Below are 21,934 nucleotides of genomic sequence, written 5' to 3'. Positions count from 1 at the left end.
GTTATTAAAAAGCATCCAAGAAAAGTATGGTTTGTCTTGATCTTGTTACTCCTTTAAGGAAAATTCTTCTAAGGCATGCAGATTTGCTCCTGTTCCCACGTGAATCCCAGCAGCTCTCCACCAGAGTGCCAAGGTTTCTTGTTCAGAACAAGAAAACCTCGTGTTCTCTCTTTTTTTTCCAAATATTAAACTTGATTGCCCAACCTGAAGCAATCTTTCACATTCAGAACACGAAGGACCATCCCTGTAGGTGCTTGGGGTTTCCGTTAGAGCTAAGCAGGGAACAGATGAGCTCATCAGAGTGTTATTAAAGACCTAACGTGAAACCATTGTCACTTTTTAAGGTGAAGGTAGTTTAATGGGTACTGTTGTTCAACGACAGGCATGCCGCAAGTTTCGGGATGATGCTACGTGCAAGGACACATGTCCCCCATTGGTCCTGTATAACCCCACCACCTATCAGATGGATGTCAACCCCGATGGAAAATACAGCTTCGGAGCCACTTGTGTGAGGGAATGTCCACGTAAGTTAATTTCGGGTCGCAGCCACAGAGGAGGTGGGGGGTTGGAGGGAAGTGGGAGGGGACCTGTGTCATCCCTCTGTGTTATGGCCAAGTGCAAGAGCACTTTCTTGTTCTCCTCAGCTTCTGTGGGAACCGGGAACAGGTGACAAAAATGAAAGAATAGCTGGTAAAGACAACAGCTGCTTCAGACTGGCTGCATCCATCACCTTCCCTGATTTTTAACCATTAAATTTTGACTTCTGAAGATTTTTCTCTTGATGGGGACAAAAAACATCTTATGAGAATCATCAAAACAACAGCCAAGCAAGTCATATGGGATCAATCCTGTGGATTACCAAAGCATTATCAACTCTTAACTTATTCTTAATTAGGACTGATAGAAAGTAATTAGTTCAAAGACTCCCGCTCAAGGCCTGTGATCATTGCTTCCTCTACAGATGCTTGCTTTTTCTTTCCTGCTATTCCATGTCCATGGTTTTTTTAACCCATTGAGACTTAATATGTAAGAGATGGTTTAGATTACAGAACTGATATCCCTTTCTGAGACTGACCATTGCTCTGCCTGGCCCTTAGCCTGGAAGAGTGAGTGAAGGTGAGGGATCAGAGGTGCCATGTATTGATCCCGATTATGGCACTGCTGCACAGCCTGACCTTGGCAATGTTGTTTTATCCTTCTGTGACCATTCCACTTTCTGTACAATGGTGATAGCATTGTATGACTGTCTACCTTCAAAGGATGTTTATGAGAATTAATAATTAATGCCTGTACTTTGCTAAGTATGCCAAAAGTTCAAACCCCCTTTTTCTACCTAGTATTGAAGTGCCTGTGCAGCCCCCAATGCATCCCTCTTGTATTTCAATGACCTTTGTATCCTTGTTTTTCCAGACAACTATGTGGTGACAGACCACGGCTCCTGCGTTCGCTCGTGCAATACTGATACTTATGAAGTGGAAGAAAACGGTGTTCGGAAGTGTAAAAAGTGTGATGGGTTATGCAGCAAAGGTATGAAAAGCATGGAATAAACCAGTAAGGCTTTGAGATGATACGTAACTACGTAGAAAAAGTACATGGAGTTCTGACCTTAATTACACGCAAATTCAATAATAAATATCCAGTGATAGTTTGGAGATCTGACAAGTGGTTTGATCAGGAAACATGGCTGTGGAGCATGCTCTCCAACTGGGATACACCACAAGTACAGTAGATAATCTGTGCATTATGTGCATGTGTATCTTGCACATCAGCCTTCTCCTTCATTTGTCCTTCCCAGTATCTTGTCAAGGGGAATAAAATGAAAAATAGGAGAAAGAGAGACATGGGCATATGCCAGAGCCTGTGTGCAGAGATGGTCGGACCAGAGCTGCATAGCTGGGCAAGCAGTAAGTGTTTGTCCTGTGGTGCTTTCTGAAAAGCAGAAGTAGTCAAATGATCTATGAAACTCATGTTACAGTGATAGGTTTGACCATACGGGAGTGCTTTCTGGACTAATGGCATCTTCATGTTTATTCCGTTCCATGTGATTGGCCTACATTCTTCTTCCCCCTGACTTTTGTATCTCTCTTTTAACAGTGTGCAACGGCATCGGAATAGGTGAACTTAAAGGGATCCTCTCCATAAATGCCACAAACATTGACTCCTTCAAAAACTGTACGAAGATCAACGGGGATGTCAGCATTCTCCCAGTTGCATTTCTAGGGTGAGTTGCCCACTGGTCGTTTGGCACTGGAGGAGAAGAACTAAGGAGAAATTCAGGATGAGCCATTCTTTTCCCAATTTCTCATTCTGTGTTTTTCAGCGATGCCTTCACGAAGACCCTACCCTTGGACCCCAAGAAGTTGGATGTCTTCAAAACAGTCAAAGAAATATCAGGTCAGCAATAGGTTTTAAGCTGTGATGGTCTCTGATTGGTACTGCCCGAAACACAAAGGGAGAGGAGGGAAATTTTTTAAGCGCATGAAGAGAAGTGCAAGCAAACGGTTTCTGTCTCTGAGCTACCAGGGGTCACTCTTCACAAAGGTGGTCAGCAGCACCTTGCCAGCACCACCATAACATAACCCATACTGGCATCCCATCCAAGATGTGTTGTTTGGCCAGACAATCCCTTCTGCTGAACTGTCAGCCCTAGCGAAGAGTAAAAGCAGAGGAGATCCTCAGCCACCCAAGAAGTATGTGGTGATGCAGAGGCGTGCCACTCTGGCTAAAAAAAGCCAAGTGTGTTTCTATTTGTGGAAAACCTTTCAGCAGCTCCTTAGGGAAGCGTGCTCAGTGGCTTGCATCATCCTTGCGGAGACACCCTCTCCAGCCTGAAGAGCTCTTCCTTGGGGTGAATGTGTCTCCACAAGCACAAAGTGGCCAGCGGAGCCAAGTCTTGCACCAACTATCAATTAAAAGCAATTTTGTTTGGCCCATTATAAAATGAGTGCAACATCAGAGCTGGGTCTGCAGACGTGACTCCAGTGCCCCTTTTCTTTCTGTCTTTTACCTGTCTGGTTCCCTTCAGGGTAGCAATGACTAACCTCAGAGCTTCATACAGCAGCCTGCAGTTTCCCAAATTCTCCCCCTCCTCCCGAGCACCTCGGCTGAGCAGGGAAATCTGCTTCCCTTAACAAATCCATTCCGAGCAGCTGTCTGTTCTGCTCCATTTTTGCTTTCTTTTCAGTTTTTCTGTTCCCTGAGGGTGGCTCACAAATGAGATGGAGCGATGCCTTTCTCCCGCAGACTCTCAGCCAGAGTATCTGCTGGCAAGAGCTGTCGTCACTGGTGGCTCAGTGTGGCAGGATGTGCGGCTCACCAACACACTCATCTTTTGCGCTCCTAAGCCCTTGTGGTGGGCTAAGAAGTAAACTGTTTATAAACTGGGGTTTAAAAATATCTCCCTGCTCCCTAAAATGTCATGTTTCACTTTGAGATTCTCTGATAAGCATAGGGAAAGCACAAGCGCCTTCTCCCTGCGCAGGAGGAGCTTGAGGAGGAGGTTCTGCTGCCAATACTGACCACGCTTGTATTATTATTATTATTATTATTATTATTATTATTATTATTATTTTTTAATCTTCTTTTCTTCATTTCAGGATTTTTGTTGATTCAGGCTTGGCCCGATAATGCTACTGATCTCTATGCTTTTGAAAATCTGGAGATTATACGAGGCAGAACCAAGCAACAGTAAGTAAATCATGTGCCAGAGCAACTGTAAAAGAAACTCTGTTTAGAGGTGCGTTTGTCTGAGCGCATCAAGGTACCAAGCAGTGAGACGCAGGCGTCCCCAAACTGATGCAAAATGGGAAAAAGCCTGCAAGGAGTTGAGCACCATCGGTGTAGCAGTAGATGATTTGCCCTGGGGGGATGAGACCCTCAGCTCTGTGCCACATGTGGAGGGCTGCCCTGAGCCTGCTCTGGGACCAGGCTCCCCACCGCCAGCCTGGAAGTGCAAGCAGGACAGAGAGCACTCTTTGCAGTCCAGGGCAAGTTACGATGTGATCAGAAGCACTTTGGGATTTGAGGTAGCTGAGCAGTTGGGGATGGAGACCATGGCTGCCAGGCGGTGCAGACACAGGCAGTGCATCCAGTGCCCACCTGGGCTTACCCTGAGCGGAAGGATGACTTGGTTGACCAGCGCAAAATAATAGCTGCTGTACATACAACCACTGTTGCACATCATTTACTTGACAGAGTGTACGTCCTGCCAGTTTTAGCTTAAAATTCCCATGCAAAACCAGATATGAGTATTGCAATTGTTTTATGATAGGTATGTCATGTACCAAGCATTAAGCTTAGAGGGCTGAGCAATGTCTTCCTTGAACAAAACTGAGTTCACAGCAACACATGTTCGAAAACCAAGAGAAAAATGTGCTAAGTTAAACCCTACTTACTGATCCTCTTCCTTCTGTTTTTTTTTTTTTTCTTTTTGTCCATCTCCATTTTAGTGGCCAGTATTCCCTTGCCGTTGTTAACTTGAAAATACAGTCACTGGGGCTGCGATCCCTCAAGGAAATAAGTGACGGAGATGTTGCCATTATGAAGAACAAGAACCTCTGCTACGCTGACACCATGGACTGGCGCAGCCTGTTTGCAACTCAGAGCCAAAAAACAAAGATTATACAGAACAGAAATAAAAACGAGTGTGGTAAGTCAATGCTGCCTTCCTGCCCTCTGCAGAAACTCATGCTAAAATGTAAGAGTTATTTGAGCAAGGCTTTTTTCTCTCTATTCCCCTGGCTGCAAAATTCATCAGTGATACTGCTTTAATGAAGGTGGTGAGGGAAAAGTGGGATTTTTTTCCCACCGAGGATGTGGACTTCATGATGTCCAGCAGATAGGAAGGAACTGCTTCACCACTGTGGGCATAGTGAAGCCACGTAGGTTGAAGCTAACTCCAAACATTGCACTTTTCTGACAAGGTTGAAGCTGTTGTTCAACCATGCTGCTGTTGACTGCAGTGGTCCCTGAGCCAAAATCTAATAATTTCTCTTTGCAGAATATGAATTTGTTGTGTTTTGGAAATTGATCATAGAATCACAGAATGGTTTGGGTTGGAAGGGACCTTCAAAGATCATCTAGTCCAACCCCCCAGCCACGGGTAGGGACATCTTTCACCAGATCAGGTTGCTCAAAGCCCCAACCAATCTGACCTTGAACACTTCCAGGGATGGGGCATCCACAGCATCTCTGGGCAACCTCATCCAGAGTCTCACCACCCTCATAGTAAAAAATTTCTTCCTTATGTCCAATCTAGACCTACCCTCTTTTAGTTTACAACCGTTGCCCCTTCTCCTGTCACTACAGACGTTGGTAAAAAGTCGTTATAAGCCCCCTTTAAGTATTAAAAGGCCGCAATAAGGTCTCCCTGGAGCCTTCTCTTCTCCAGGCTGAACAACTCCAACTCTTTCAGCCTGGTGCCGGTTTAGCTTTATTACACGGCTGTTAAGCTGTCACAGAGGAGCTTGTTTTTATTTTGAAAGGCCAGAAGTCACTCTTCATTTCAGGCTTTGGGAATTAAGAGAAGCATGCTTATTCCTCTTCCACACTGCCAGGACCATTCACATCTGCTTTGGAACAGGTTGGAGAAACTGGCTGGTCAGGATGGAGTCACTTGCAGTGCTGTGTTTGCCCTCGTTCCTGCCTTGACGTCCATGGCCTTTTTTCTTGTCTCTGTCTCTCCCAGCTGCTGCCAGGCATGTTTGTGACCCCCTGTGCTCAGATGTGGGCTGCTGGGGCCCCGGACCCTTCCACTGCTTCTCCTGCAGGTTTTTTGATCGCCAGAAGGAGTGTGTGAAACAGTGCAATATCCTGCAAGGGTAAGGTGTCTGGGGTGTGCTTGAGGTTTGGCAGTGATTTGGGGGGTTGGGATTTTAGAATGTGTTGTAGCTAGGAAGAAAGGATTTCACCAGCTTTGCACAGATGTTGTGTGAACACAGTGCCTAAAAAGAGGGAAAAGCTGGGAGCTGAGGTAGCTCTCCTTCCCCATTCAGCATTGCTTAGGAGTTTGCTCCTGCCACAGTGACTGCCATGAAAACATCCCCTCAAGCCCAGGAGGAGACTATATGGAGGTGCAAGGAGGCTAAGTCTTACACTTCCTTCCCCTAAGAAATAAAGGAGCTTAAAGACCTCGGTGAAAATCCACGCTATGCCTGTCATGTCAAGCACATCAGTCGAGAGCCAGAGCAAGCTGCAGTCACTGGCAGTTCAGTCACCCCCAGAGCCAGGGCTTCACTGTTCGGTAGGCTTCCTTACTGCAAAGGGACTCTTCTATTTGCTCAAATGAGTGGCTCGCCCTTGCAATTTGCAAAGTTGTGGTCAAGGGAGAATGAGCTTTCATCCAAAAAGCACTGGGAGCAGCAATTTCAGGCAAAATTATTGCTTCGGCTTTGCTCAGGCCGAGGAAAACGCATCACTGCCTGTGTGTCAGGACTGTGGCTCGGCTGGGTTTTCAGACAGTTCAACAGGTGATGTAGGCAGGAAAGGCATGGCTAGCACCAAAAATTACACAGATTTTTTAATAACTCTTTCAAAGTTTGACTTCTAAAAATCATGAGTGTTAAGGAAGTACTTGACAGGGTGCTGATGCCCCTGGTGTTTGTATTTGTCTAGCAAGTTGCAGTTTAGCAGCTGTCTTTTTTGTAAGTGAATTCCCTCCAGCAGCTATTATGACCTGAAGGGCATATCTGGGCATTTTTTATGTCAAATGATGAGTAGATTTAGTTTAATTAATAACACCATTACTTGAAGTGGAACAGCTTTATTGCTATTGAAACCATCTGTTCCCAACTTTCATATTTTAATGATTCATTGTGTGTTGTAGGAAGGGCATGAATTTAATTATTGGTGCATTGCTGTTTAACTTTCCTAATTATTATTTGGAGCCTTGGAATCACTTGAACTGTTTTTGCTGATCTCTTTGCATCACTACTATTTAAAAGCCTTTGGAAATCATTGCAAATATTCTGTGTCATTAGCGTAAAAGGGAAAGTAAACTAATTCGTAGTGTGCAATCTGGAGTGCCATGTGTTTCACTGTCAACCAAATTTCCCTTACTCTTACCTCCCTGGTTGTGCTGAGCAAGTGCTACCGGTGTAACCAGGAGGGTCCCGCTGTACCTCCTCCTGTCTCAGTACCATCATCCCAATCTATTTAAACTGGAAAAGTCAGGAAAAGGAGAGGTGACCACAATTTATCACTCACTAATCAGCCTGGTTTTTAATTATTTCTCTTTTTTTTTTTTTTTTCCAGGGAGCCAAGAGAGTTTGAAAGGGACTCCAAGTGCCTCCCCTGCCACCCCGAGTGCCTGGTGCAAAACTCCACTGCATACAACGCAACCTGCACTGGACCTGTAAGAGCAGATTCAGCTTAGCAAACCTACACCTCAGATTGTGTATTAATACCTCTTTCCCATGTTGAGATAATCCTGAGGTCTCATTTATCCTTCTCCAGGATAGAGTGGATGTGGGGAGGTTAGAGGACAAGATCTTGGGGCAGGGGAGCAGAAACAGGAGAGGGAAACTCAGGGTGTAATTTCTCTTTCGTGTCACCCATTGCATGTGTAATCCACAGTCACAGGCATTGCAGGGCCTTTCTTTTTTGTGTGTTTTTACAGAAAAAAATGTAAGGCCTACTTACATATGTGACAATATGGTAATTTGGTGAACATTCCGGGAACATGTAGTTACCAAACAGCCGAGCTGGCATGAAGAAATTAATTTTCCTTATTCAGAGGGAAAGAACTGTTAAAAATAGTAGCTTTTTGCCTTTTTGAAAAGCCGTGATAAAATTGTGATCAAAACAGATATTTACTGGAAAATATTCAGCAAGCAGTTTTTACTTAACACCATGTTCCCTCCTCTAACTAGGTTACAGTAAATACCTATATTAAAGTAATTGCAAGTTATGTTCAAAGAAAGGTGAGCAAAGCAAAATGATTGGATTTTCAAACTTGTTTACATATTCCAAATTCATACAAAAGCTCCTTCTACAAAAGTCAATACAGTGTAGTCTTGCTAGTCATCCAGAGTCTTCCTCAATTTTGTTCTTCTTTAATTTTGAGAATACTCTTTTGCATTAGGAAACATCCAGTTTGGCAGCAGTGCAAAGTTATTTCCTTTTAATCAGCTCAAACTCATATCTTAATTGTAAAACTCTAATTCTCTTTTTTTTGGTGGGGGCAGTAGTTGAAATTGAATCTCCTGCTTCCATCAGAGATCCTCCTCTGTATTCCTTAACTCAAATCTTTAACATCTCTTGCCATCCCCTGCAGCCACCGAGTGTTTGACCCTTGACCATCATCAGTCTGCAGTCACTGCTCAGTAATGTGAAGCATTTCCATCCTCCCTTCTGGCTTAGACCACCATGGCCTAAGGGATGTTATTAACATTATAATCTGCTTCAGGCGGTGACCATCCCCTTGTTCCATATTTGCCCAGCATCTAGTAATCAATCTATTAGAGCAGACCTTAGACATTACAGTAATTAAAACAATCTTCCTATAGTATGTCTTACTATAGTCCCACTGAAACCAGCACTGTGGGTCTGGTCCGGTGTTTCTCCATAGTAGAATTTGACCCAGAATTGCTGGTTTCCCTGCTTTAAAATATTTAGGGCATTCCTGATGCTGTTATAGTCTGAATAAAAACAGTTCTGCCAGAAATGGCCAAAGGCAATGCCTTTAAACACAAACTAAGTGCTTTTCAAAGTAAAAAAACACACGGACTCCTTGGGTTGCCTCCTAATCCCCTGCATCTCCGTAACAGAGGAAAAAACCTGTGCTGAGAAGAAGAAAAATAATTATTTGAGGCCAGTACTTCAGGGAGGTGTCAGCAGGTCCAGCTCCATCATTTTAAACTGTGTGATGGTAGATTGCACCAGACTGCAGCCTGCCCTCTGTTTTTCAGCTTGCCCCTTATCAAGGTGTCATTAAATTATTCCCCATTTTAAATGAAAAATGCAAACTTTCTAAACAGGCAGCGACACTGAAACTCAAGAAAATTTTAGCTTTAAGCATCAGGTACTGCCTTTTGTACAAGCCCATCCTACAAGAAAGAGCAAATACTTGCAAGAACATCAGGTAGCAAGGTAATAAAACCAGATGATGCTGAAAGCTGCCAGCAGTGGAAGGAATTTAGATTTATCTTCTGAATTTCCTCCTGAATAGGCTGTGTAAGGACATTATAAACAAGCTGTTCTCTTTGCAGGGCCCCGACAATTGCATGAAGTGTGCCCATTTTATAGACGGCCCCCACTGCGTGAAATCCTGCCCGGCAGGGGTTCTGGGCGAGAACGACACCCTCGTCTGGAAATATGCCGATGGGAATGCTGTTTGTCAGCTCTGCCATCCAAACTGTACCCGAGGGTGAGTAAACACCTCGGGCTGAATGGAAACAGGGGGGAAAAATACAGGGGAACTGCTCGTCTCGAACTCGTTGCCTTCCTAACAGTCCCGTTTCAAACCACCGAGAAGAAGAAATAGCAGGGAGCAACAGAGGTCAGGAGTACACAGGTGATGTAAGCAGAGCACGGTGGACTGTATAAATAGGAGAAGTTCAGTGGCACTTCTTTATACACAAAAAAAAAGAGGAAAATTGTTTCAGGGGATTTGAAACAGGTTTGTTTGTTGATTTAAATAGGAAACTTCCTGGAATTTTACAGAACTCAACCACCAGTGATGCATTTTCTGTTTTTTTCCCACCTGGCTTGGTGTTGGGTCCTCTGTTTTTTGGGAGGAACATCAGTGACATCTGGTGGATGCTGGGCTCCTGGGGCCCATTTTTCTCTGCACCTTTCATTTTTTAGGACGGAAATCCCAGTGTGGTACCACAGTGATTTTCTTCCTTTCCTTCTCTCCATATGCTAGCACTTGGTCTGAGTTTCAAGCCTTGCTTGTCTCCTGAGTGTGGCTTTATTAATGGGTATCACAGTAAACCCAATCTGTATGAAGCGTTTTTTTCCTCATTTGGGGGCACACTTAAACCACCACCTATAATGAGCTGTGAATTCAACCGTATTTAAGCTACAGGACAATAAGTAACAAGGCTGCAGCTGTCTCCTCTCCTGGTTTCCAACCTGCAAAGGACACAGGTTGTACAGTAAGAGGTTTTACGTTTTGAGACTTGGTTGTTGGACTGTGGTGCTTTCAGAGAAAAAAACCAACCCACATTTAGTATCTTTTCTTTCACAGGCCCCTGCCCTGTACCCTTCAGGTCTGTCCAATCCAAAATCCTTCTGTAATATGCCTGTAATATGTGTTGCAAGAGAGAAGTTATAACACTGGCCTCCAACTATATTCAGACCAACCATCTTTCCATTGTCTATTTGGTGAATTCAACTGCCAGGTCACTAAAGAGCAGAGTGCCCAGGCCCCCACCTTCATGGAGAAAAGGAGATGAAGGGTTAAAACAGGAAGTAATGGCCCTTCCTAGTGCTCACAGAAAATTTAGTGCTCAGGTTTTCAGGTGGTAGCTGCAACAGACATGGGTTTGCCATGATTTACAGCGATGCCCCCTGTGTTTTGTAACAGTCACAGGCAAGGCTTATCAGGGCTTCCTATCACATGCCTGAGAACAAATGATCTCAGTTGAAAAGGGATCTTAATAACTTTGCTCTTTATTAATAACCTCAGTAGTCCCTACTGATACAAACTGGCCACAGGGATCCAATATTCTTCTAACTGGCCACATGAAAATGCGGCTGATTATTGCTAACCACATCTGAACAAGGCTCTCAACTGTGCAGCCTCAGTAGCAGGATCAAACACTAGACTCGAATGCAAACTTGGAGAACATAATCTGCCAGATTTGGATGTAGCTGCAAGCCATGCAGTGGCTCTTTTGCACAACCAAGTCCTCAGAGCAGAGTTCATCAGAAAAGTCCATTCCTGCCTGGCTTTAGCGGTGGATGGGTGTACCCCAGGAGACTGGCAGGTGATGGAGGTAGGGTACAGAGAGGTTTTTGAAAATTAGGGCTCATATGGCTCAGTGTGCTTGACCCTGTGTTATGTAGGTAGAACATAAAAAGTAGTATCAATTGCATCTCTTACTTGAAAGAACTGGGCTAAGTTTGCAACAGTTATATTGTGGAAATGCTCAATGGCCCTGTTCAAGTTGCTGCCCAAATGCAGCAGAAGAAATAGGCTGTACCGCTGAAGGGCTCAAGAGAGCTAAGATAAGGTAGTGTTACTATTTTTGCTTTACAGTTGGGACATCTGAGGGTAATGGCATTAATGGGTGGGGAGCCAGTGTCAGAGGTGTGATGTGGGAACGTGCAGCGTGATGCAGCATTTTCCCTGTGAAGGCAATCAATCAGTAATGCCGCTTACTTCTCGTCATGCCTTTCCCTCGTTGTGCTGCGGCAACGGGATCTGTTCAGCAGTGGGTGGAAAACATCTGTCTCGCAAAGTTTTTGCATCCTTAGAAACCACAGTCTCAGCGATTTCTGCATGACAAGAAACAACAACTTTATTTCTGTCCCAGTCCAATTTCACAGCTAGAGCCCACAAAATCTTATCAGCATGATTAAGTGTACTGTCTTCAGTAGTCACATAAGTAAGGGTTTCCAGGATCTGGGTCTATTTTCCTGATTTGAAGAAGCTGCAAGTGAAGTGGACTTCTCTTCCCAACTGAGCTTTGCACGAATTTTGGTTTTTTCCTTACTGGTAGTGCATCACTTCCTTTGTATTGCCATGAAGAATCCCATGTAGTCTAATTTTCTTTGATGAGTCGTTTGTTCAGCCTTCATTAGAAAATAGAAGGGAGGTAGCTTTCTCCTGCTCAGCCCAAAAGACCCCTTCTCTCCCATTTTCCCTGTAACTGCTTCAGGATTTTGAACACTAGCTTCCTTTTGCCTCTAGTACAGCTGAGAAAATACACTCTGATAAAGACAGTGACATCCCAAAAGCCCTGGAATTACCCCGTTTATACCTCCAGCAACTAATAAAGACACCAGCTTGATTAATCTGCTCAGCGTTGAAGAATTTGGTTTTCCCTTGCCACTCTCCCAGAGCATGGGAATTAAATTCAGCCACAGTGGGGTGGAAGAGCAAGGAGAGAAGCCACAACTGTAGCTAATAGCACTGGTTGACAAATCCTGCCTCCACAGTCACTACCAACGCTATGTGTCTTGCCAGTCTTCATGTTAAATGCCAGGGGATTTTAGCAGGGTGTGAGAAAGTGGCCAAGGGGTCTGAGAGGGAAGGTTGCAGCAGCACAGTGAGAATGAAAGGGCAGAGGAAAGTTCTTGTAAGGCTTTAAAAAGCCCAATGGTTTTCCATTTCTTTTATGACTGTGAAGTAACTTAAGGTGTTATAGTGTGAGTTCCCTCTGAAAGGCCATAAATCATAGCAACCCGGCTGTATTACATCAAATTAAGAGCTATGGGTCGAGGAGAAAGTTGTTAAAATCTTGATGGATTTGGGAAATAAATAGCTGTGTCTACACTGGGACGAGTAATATTTACGTAGACACATGAAATGCTGAGTTCAGAATGCAATAGTTTTCAGAGACTGTACACAGCACTAATTTTCCAATAAGTAGAGAAATATTTCAGAGACTACAACTGCTGCTAGATTCCATCTGGTATATCTATAAGATCTTGAGGCAGTTCATAGCACAAGGTCACATTTCTCATTTTGGTTTCTGTAAGCAGAAGAAAAACGATTCAGGAATGGAAAAAGTGATTGTTTAGATTCCATAAAACCTGGGTTACTTATGTTGGGTGTCATCATAAAATTCCACATTAAGAAAGATGGTTATATTTAGTCCTGGATGGATATTTGTCATAGGCTTTGTTTCTCCTTTGACTTGTGAAATGAATCAGAAAATCACGTGGGATTTGAAAAGCACAAGCTGATCTGTCATTTTCTTCCCAAACGCCTTTTTACTTTATCCCGCTAGACTTGATATTGATGGATTTGTGTGGGAAATAATTTTAAAAAAGAAGGGGACAGATGAAAATCTACACCTCTCCTGCTTCTGCTTTCTGGTGTAGGAAAATAACGGGTTGGTCATTCCTCAGACTGTAGATACTGTCCCTTCAGCCAATTCTTTTTGTTGTTAGGAAGCACATTGAGGACTTGCCATCATAAAGTAGCATGGCAAATCAGTATTTTTAGGAAGACATAATTTGAGGGACACATTCATATTCTGAAATAATATGAGGTCTTTTAATTTCACATCTTTATTGGGAGAACCTGCATGCTTTGTTGCATTAGCATATAGAAATTAAGATCTGGGTGGTAGGGCATGATAGGATGAAGTCTTGGGTCCTAGATCCGTTTTCTGTTGAGTGCCTGAAGAGAAAAGCCCGGTGCAAAGTGAGATACGTCTCCTGTGACCATGAGCAAGCTGGTGGTTCTGCTCTGCATGTGCAGCCTCTCTGTGCTTACTTCCACAACTGAGCAAACAAACCAAGCCATAGGCAGACAGGGAATGCTAACAAAGCTGGGCACCCGGGATCCGGGAACCAGCATGCACAGCACTTCCAGCATGTCCAGGACACCAGGATGCACATTCTTGCATGGGAGCCCAGTGAACTCACAAGACCTTCCAGATGCTGGGTCCTGGAACACTGCGTTGGTCCAGAAACAAGGCAAATACACGAGGGAAGATCAGAGTGATGAAAACAAACAAACAAACAAAACCCCAATAAAACAAGTAGTTGCTTCACCTCTTCCTCCCCCAGACCTAGATCAAGTTATGAGATAAGATCTGCAACTCCACCTGCCATTTTGAAATTTTTCTGGTTCCTCCTCTCAGCGAGAGGGAATTCTGAGCAGTTTTCCTGGCGCAGGCTCACTACTTACCCCCTACTTGACCTCCCCTGGAGTTGTTTTGGGATGATCCATTTTTTTTAAGTCAGCGGAGGGAGTGGATACCACAAACTGGACTTTTCTTCTTGCTGTGCTCTGTTTTTCAGAGGTGATGTAACCCTCTCTGTAATGCTCTCCTTCCTCGGTAGACACCACAAAGACCACAATTCCCATGAAGAGCACACATCTTGTAGCCCAGCAGCACTTTAGGGAATGCACGGTGCCTCTCACGCCTGTTAGACCATCAAGTGAATGCAATCACTGTGTTTTCATTTGTGATGTTTTTTGCATTGGGCTGCCAAAATGAATTTCAGGCATTTTAAACTCAAATGGAGGGTGAATGACTTGCTAGTAGAGTTCCTGGCTCTTTGGATAACTGTCATACCTGTTTGCATTACCAGTAACATAGGACCTCAGATTCTGAAAGAAAAATATCATGGACACATACCAACAGACTATAGCCGAAGGGAGTACTGTCAAATCCTGTTTTCTGAAGGGAGTGTGTATCTGCTACCCAAGTTTTCCATTGTAACAGGAAGTCTGGAAATTGGAATCTTCTACTTATAAGAAACAAGGATTATGCAGGAGGGTCTGCAGTGACATATTTCTATGTAGCTTTCTGCCCTTGTGCAGGGGAGAGGCTACTTCTGTCCTCCTCCACAGTCAGCCCTGAGCTTCTGTGCTAACACAGATGTCCACACAGAGCCAGGGAATCCAGTTCCATTTGTATTTTGTGTATCTATGTCCTCCCACCTTTCTACCACATGATAGAAAGTTGTTTTAAAATATTCTTTAAACTGAGTATGCAGCATAACTATGCCTCTAGATAAAAGATTTTGGAGCAAGGCCATTGACTGGTATTTAACAGAGTGTATGACTGTGATAAATTCCTATGTTAATACTTGGACTGCTCTGAAACACAAATTTTTCAATCAGTAGCACTCTTCTTAGTTGGAATTATAGAAGTATGTATGCCAGAGCTAATATGTTTGTAACGTTCATTTGTTTTTACAGGTGCAAAGGGCCAGGTCTTGAAGGCTGTCCAAACGGGTAAGTATTTCATCTGGTACAATTAACGACAGAGCTGGAAAGAATGCATGTGTGTTTACATTTCCACGCTGGACACTGCAAGGCTGGGACTAAAGTTAAGTCTTCAGCTCTGTACAGGGAAGTGACAGATTAGAGCATACTTCGACCTGTAAAAATGATTTAAAGAACTGAGAAATATTCCTACTGGCACAAGACTCCAAAACCTTGTTCTGCTTGGCTTGTTTGTCAAGGTGAGACCTGGGATCTGTTACTGGAGAACAAAAGGAGGACCTGGAAAAAGAAAGGATTAAGGGCTAGTGGCAAAGAGAGATATGTTTAGGATTGATACGGTTACCTGCATTGCAGGGGATTCTCAGAAACCCAGGAGGTCTTTTCCAGCCCTGTGGTCTGTACATCTCCAACTGCTCTGTGCACAGATGGACATTTATTCTTCACACTAGATCTTACGTTGCACTGTTCAGCCTCATGACTTGCTCAAGGTCATGCAACAAGCAATCAGGCTTCTCTAAGAGAGAGGGATTTAATTTTTGGCCACAAAGTATGCTATGGCAAGACAAATTCAGCCTAGAAATACTGTTAAAAAGTGACTATTTAATAGTCATTCCTGGGGCAACTTAGAAAGAGCTGTGATGGATCCCTTAAGTACAGACCAAAAAACAACCTTGGAAAACAGGTTTTTCTTTTCAACTTAAATTTGAAATGACCGAGGCTCTAATACAGAGGTGGCAATCCATATGTACAGTGTGGATGGTTCACACATTACCTGGCCTCAGACATTTGTACTTGGGGAGGAGGGCCAATGATCTGAAGTTCATTGTGACCCTTACAGCATGCCCCCCCCCCAATGGTGAGATGTCAGCTTCACTGCTGGTATCACAACTGCATATGCCTTCCTGATATCTCCTTTTCTTCACATGCTTCGTGTGTCTGATCACATGCGGGCTGCCCATGGTGGACATATATAGGCATCACAGATTTGATGCTCATGTGCTTGGTGGGTTTGTCAAAGGAGAAATCCCCTCACTTATGCTAGGAGGATCAGCTCCAATTGCGAGTTTGAGAGAAGAGTGAAGACTTTGAGCAGGTTACTGGATGAGGAACTTGAAAATACAGATGCCCAAGGTATCTGAAATGTCAAATAGGCTTAAGTGGATGTCCAGAGTGTGTGTTTGATCAAAACCTAAGGCTTCATGCAACTTCTGTAGGGTTTTTTTAAAATCTTACACCTAAGCATTTTTTTTTCTCTTTCTGCATCCCCTCCTGTCTTGCAGCTCCAAAATCCCATCTATCGCAGCTGGTGTCGTTGGAGGTCTCCTGTGCCTGGTGGTGGTTGGCTTGGGCATCGGCCTTTACTTGCGGAGGCGCCACATCGTCAGAAAGCGGACCCTGCGCCGGCTGCTGCAGGAGAGGGAGGTAAGCATCACCATCTGCTTTATTTGGGGCAGTGGGTGCTGTCCTCCTCATACCAGTGAATTAAAGCACCATGCATCTGTCTTGTAACTCAGCAAGCCCTTGGGTTGGCATATACGGCGTCTGCCATGCTAGTTGGAAAAGAGGTGCTGTGCACCTAACACCTTCTCACTTAATCTTAAGTCTGATCCCTCTGGATATAATTTTCTAAAGCTTTAGGGGATTTAGATGTCTAAATCCCAAGGAAAATCATTGAGATTGTCTACTCGGAAAAAACTACACCATCAGGGTGAGGTGCAATGTGTTTGCTGATCCATACCACCTTGCTGTGTAGACCCTCCGCATCGAATGTTTTTTCCCTCCAGACAAGCCTTGATGCTGCTGTGGCACCTTGGGTGCTTTTGAAAATTTTACCCCCTTGATCCAGGCATATGTCTGATCCTGTGGAAAAAAAGGAGGGAGAAAGGAGAGGAGGGAAAGGAATTGAGGAAGTGTTTGTGTCTTGTCTTTGGTTTCTTTTTAGCACAAAAAAACCACAAAGCCATCAAAGTGAATGGTTCACGCTGTTGGGCACGAACAAGGTTTCTACACTGCTTTTTGTTTTCCGCATGGTTTTGTGTGCGTTACAGCATCACCCTCTGGGTACCTCACATATAAAATAGCAAAATTCATTATCCTGGATTAAAGCCACTCTTTTATGATTAGCCCCTTTCTCTTTCTAGTCCAATCCTAGTAAATAATTAGCAAATTGTATTTAGCATTCTGCTGAAAGCCCATTTGCAGCTTCCTTTTGTGCTCACTGGCTTTGCAGAATCATCTGCTAAAATCCTTTAAAAAAAAAGCTGTCCTGCTTTTTAATGGGCTACCTAACAATATTTTACATACCACTGTATTCCACAGTTGCGATAGTAGAGTTCAGTTTGTGCTCAGCTCATATTGTCCCCTCTGGACTCCTCAAAATGAGGATATTTCATCACAACAGAAAGGTTGCTGGGCCGCTAAAATCAGATTGTATCTAGCTAAATATGGTTTTATTCAAAGGAAAGGAAAAGGAAAGAGCACTAAGGGAAAAAGCTGACTTATGCATCAAAAAAGTGTTAAATATTTCTGTTTGGGGGGCATTACTGCTGTTCGCAATAAGGCTTAGATCAATAATTTTGAAAACATTGATAGTGAATTCAACATCTCCTTTTTTATTGAGAAAAGAATCACTCTCAGAGTTTCAATTGCTGCTTGTAAACCCTGCAGTCTGGGGGAGCCATGGGTACCATGGGAACTTCATCCAGTTAAACAAGAGCAGACCTGAAAAGTTGCGGGTGATTCTCGCCCATTATTTAAAACATTTTTATAATTTATTCACAAGTTCAAAGAAAAAAAAATCTTCTTTAGGATCTGTGATAATTACATTATTCTTCATGCCATGTGTTTTAAGGCTTTGAAGTCAAAGCTTTCATTTGAACAGTAGTATTCCTTCATTCTCCTTCAAAATGGCAGTCGCCATTCTGTGATTGATATTACCTCTGAAATTTGGAGCAACTCTAGATATTTATTGCTGCAAGTCAGAGTGGAGCTGTCCTCCCAGAAACTTCAAGTGGAATAAAATGTTCATTATTTTAAAAGAAGGATATATTTGCTTCCCCAAAGCATGCTGCTTGCTGTCCTCCTAGACTGTATATCCTTCTAAAGTCTTCTTCTCTCTGCACCAGCTTGTTGAACCACTGACACCCAGTGGGGAGGCACCGAACCAGGCTCATCTGAGAATTTTAAAGGAAACAGAATTTAAGAAGGTCAAAGTTTTAGGCTCTGGAGCTTTTGGCACTGTTTATAAGGTAAGATCACCACGTTTCTCTTCCCCTTTTCATCTTGCTCACTCATGCAGAAACCACCCAAAGAAAGCATGAAATAGGAGCTGCGATCATTGCATAGATTTTTTTTTAAACTAGATTTTATAGCATGTATATATATTGAATGGTAGAGAGATAACTCAATCATCATTAGTTGAGTTATGAATCGGGTAACATGGGAAGTTTTACATAAGGTGTTGCCAAAGCTATACTGCTGAACCTGGAGGACAAAGATCTCGACTTAAAAACTACTACAGCCAAATACAAACTGTTGTGAATATTAGCAAAAAAAGAAACGCACTTTGGTCAGCTCGGTGCTAAGCCGTTATTCTGTGTGGTCTCCGGTCTTGTTTTTAAAATTGTCAACCACTCATTTCATTAGAACTGACTCAGATGTGTGGAAGTGTCTACACACCTTCAGTTGTGTAGGTCCACAAGCTATTTTTTCTCTTGGTGTTTGTTTACCCTCTGTGTTTCTTCTTCACCAAGGACCACTTTTCTTTGCTCCTCCTTTTATTCAGGATATGTGTTTCAAGCTTTGCCAGTAGTACTGAAATATAAACTGTAGATTCATATATCTCTTTATAAAGCTCTATACTCTGAAGCAGGCTTCCAGCTATGGTTAGGAACTTCAGTGGCACAAATCCCATTGACCTCTGAAAATGTGCACCTACATTGCTGGGTACTTCAGCAGAGTATCCTCGCAGTGCCACCTAAATGGCCTCCTGACACTATAGATGTAGGGCACTGAATCAGTCGGACATAAACCTACCTGCCACTGCATATGTTGAGGACTGGATTATTTGTAGGGTACAGATGCCATCTTGTTTTCATGAGAAAATGCCATCATCCCATGATTTAAAAATTGGACGTTGCAAGGTTTTGCACATGCAGTTGCTGTGATGCACTAATTAATTAGATTTCCATCTGCAAAAGTTGCTCCTTATGCATCTCTTGGGCTATTTATACAGGCAGAGTAATGAGCATGTTTTTTCAAAAAAATACAGTAGAGGTGACTGAAAGAGACATACCACTCACTCCATTAACAGGATTTTGTTAACACCCACAAGACACATTTTTTTGCATATTTTTGTTGCCTGCCATGTCTTTCCATTGCTCAGAATATTTAAGTCTACTCAGAAGATGTAAAATGTATATACAATTGTGAGAATTAACCTGGTAGGTATGAGACTGAATAACTCTTTGTACTTCTTTTTGGTAGGGACTTTGGATCCCAGAAGGGGAGAAGGTTAAAATTCCTGTTGCTATTAAAGAGTTGAGAGAGGCTACATCACCAAAAGCCAACAAGGAAATACTTGATGTAAGTTTTCATGTTTGTTTTGTCAAGTTGTCAGTGGTCTGTGGATTTTCCTTTGTAACAACTAAAGGGGTTTCAGGCTTTTGGGTGAGAAGAAATATTTTGCACCCCAAACTGCGTTCTTCATCTAGAAGTACTTGGCTTTGCAGCCCAGTCTGTGAAGTGCTTTTGAGTCTCCTGTGAACTCCTTGCTCGCAGTCCAAATACTGATGTTATACTTGTGGGGTAGCACCTAAGGAGAGGTCAGGACCATATATTTACAGCTAATTCTGTTTTCTTTACTCTGATGTCCAAGGATATATATTTATATAAGAGGAAAAGAAAGAAAATGCTGAGTGTGGAGAGGAGCACTCAGATGTTCAGTATACATTCAGTTCAGCTTTCCTGTGCTGTGGTTCAGTCCTCAGCGGCAAGAAATGTGTTCCCTGTGTGTTTGTGTGTTCTGTTCAGCCCTCTGAGCCCTGAGCTGGAGCCTGCTGGGTCAGTCTGGAGGACTGGTCAGCCCAGGGACTCCCCAAGCAACACAGTGTATCTGGTACAGATGAGGTCTTTAAGATTCTTCTTGCTATACCTGCATGAGTGTGCCTCTAGAAAGCATAGGTTGGAAGCCTGGATTTGGCAGGGGCTCATCTATCAAGTGCTTGTTTGCAGGGACAGGGCACACATCCCTGGTACATCCCAAAAGGACCTGTGAAGTGCAGGTCCACAGCTTGGGACAGCCTGTTTGCGTGGAAGGGGCAGTCCTTCAGCCACGGCAAAAACTCTGGATTTTTTTTATTTTGGTAGGAACTGAACCACTTTAGCAGGAAATAATAATCCAGCTTTGGACAGCAAATGACACCTCAGGTAGGAAGGCTCATCTCAAATTTTTCAAGATGGCAAAGACCTTAACAAAAGGCCAAGTCTCATAGTGAGGAGTGTCGGGATGAATGGCTGTGAACAAACCTACCTGTGCTACTGATGATAATAAAGCACACTGGATTTTTCCAATCACCCTGAATAAACAATGTTATTCCAATACATCACTTCAGCAGATCATGTGTTATGTACCATATGATTTGGTACGTGTATTGCAGCAATGCAAAAGAATAGGTGGTCCATCTCAGAATCCATGCACGAAGCAATATCCATCCTGATTTTGATTTAGTTAGACTCCAGGCCAGTCTTAGCCCTTCCCCACGTCCCCAGCCCCTGAGGCCCTGGTCCCTGCCCCTCACCTGCCTGTGAATCACTGGCATTCCCTGCATTGAGGAGCTGGCAAAGGTGCTGCTCGTCTGCCTGCCCTGAGCTCTGCCCCTCGTTTCCCTCTTCACAGTGATAAGCAGCATAACAGTCTTTGCAAAGGATGCTTTGGACTTAACTGCATTAAATTCCTGTATACTGAAGGAAGGGTTAATGAGTAAGCCTACAGTACTGCATCCTGCCTTCAGCAGATCAAGATATTCACACGATGGAGCAGTAGATGCAGGGACTGTGCACTCTTCAGTGGTATCAAAGTACTTTCTCTTTTCAAAGAAGTTTCTGTATTATATCCCTGCATTATCTTTTCTTTTCCATTGAATTAGGATGCTTAATAAAAAGCTCGTGCTTTTTTCAGTCCTGTTAATTTTTCAGATGATTTGGTTGGTGGAATTCATTCTATATTTCAGAGGAAAATTTTAAAAAATACAAAACCAGTGAAAGAAGTCAGAGGGATGACTCCAAAAGCTCCTCCCAAAACAGATTTTTGCTACACAACCAACTTTTCAAGGTCACTGAAACCTCAGAGATAATAATGTCCAATTAAAGATTATTTGTCTTACAGAAACACGCTAGGTATAGAACAAGCACAGCAGCTTTAGCTCATATAATCCAGGCGAGCTCTCGCTGGCTTTATTAAGGTAGGGCTAATTCAGAAGATTGTTGTTGAATACCAAGCATACTTGGAGCAGGTCAGAGCGTACCGCAGAGATTTCCAAGATAAACAGTTGAAACAAAGCCCCACTTTAATGTCTTGGGCTACTTAGGGGGACCCATGACCGCACAATAGCTCCCTTCTGCTCCCTGAAAGGAGGTGGTGGCCTATTTTACTTTGCAGTATCAAAAGTAATAGGCAGCGTCAACGCTTGGATGCTCTCCAAAAGCTGTGTGGCCCGTACGCCCACCCTGCTCTTTCAGCATCCCAGTTCTCAGCCCCCAGGTCAGCGCTGCGCGGGCTGCACAGCAGATGGGCAGTGAGAACAGCTCCGACTCTGCAGATTCCATCCCCGTCCTCCCCCCAAAATGAATGCAATATGGGTCTGAATCCCAACAGGAAGCAAGGCAAGGAAAAGACTCCCTTCGTCGGTACAACGGCTCAGTTCAGAAGCCTAGGGAGATTTAGCATAGAATCATAGAATCATAGAATGCTTTGGGTTGGAAGGGACCTTGAGAGATCATCTAGCCCAGCCCCCCTGCAGTGAGCATGTTTTGGTCCCTACTTACATCTGAGCATTGTATAGGGGATTCGCAAGGTTCTCT

The 21,934-nt window shown here is 43.5% G+C and overlaps 1 protein-coding gene across 2 annotated transcripts in view; it reads left to right on the top strand.

Moving 5' to 3' along the window:
- EGFR (epidermal growth factor receptor) overlaps positions 1 to 21,934 on the top strand; it is a 43,736-nt gene that overhangs the window by 8,951 nt on the left and 12,851 nt on the right. For both annotated transcript variants that reach the window (XM_075706258.1, XM_075706257.1), the window contains 13 exons: positions 383 to 524; positions 1,411 to 1,527; positions 2,095 to 2,221; positions 2,321 to 2,394; positions 3,597 to 3,687; positions 4,449 to 4,648; positions 5,687 to 5,819; positions 7,252 to 7,351; positions 9,207 to 9,364; positions 14,828 to 14,863; positions 16,135 to 16,276; positions 17,980 to 18,102; positions 19,340 to 19,438. In XM_075706258.1, the coding sequence (XP_075562373.1) occupies positions 383 to 524; positions 1,411 to 1,527; positions 2,095 to 2,221; positions 2,321 to 2,394; positions 3,597 to 3,687; positions 4,449 to 4,648; positions 5,687 to 5,819; positions 7,252 to 7,351; positions 9,207 to 9,364; positions 14,828 to 14,863; positions 16,135 to 16,276; positions 17,980 to 18,102; positions 19,340 to 19,438 (1,542 nt within the window). The remainder of the gene's footprint in view (positions 1 to 382; positions 525 to 1,410; positions 1,528 to 2,094; positions 2,222 to 2,320; positions 2,395 to 3,596; positions 3,688 to 4,448; positions 4,649 to 5,686; positions 5,820 to 7,251; positions 7,352 to 9,206; positions 9,365 to 14,827; positions 14,864 to 16,134; positions 16,277 to 17,979; positions 18,103 to 19,339; positions 19,439 to 21,934) is intronic.

This window comes from Pelecanus crispus, chromosome 2 (genome assembly GCF_030463565.1).
Source record: "Pelecanus crispus isolate bPelCri1 chromosome 2, bPelCri1.pri, whole genome shotgun sequence".
In the NCBI taxonomy this organism is placed as follows: Eukaryota; Metazoa; Chordata; class Aves; order Pelecaniformes; family Pelecanidae; genus Pelecanus; species Pelecanus crispus.
Note: the sequence above shows the minus strand (reverse complement) of the source record. Positions and strands in the feature narration are given on the sequence as shown.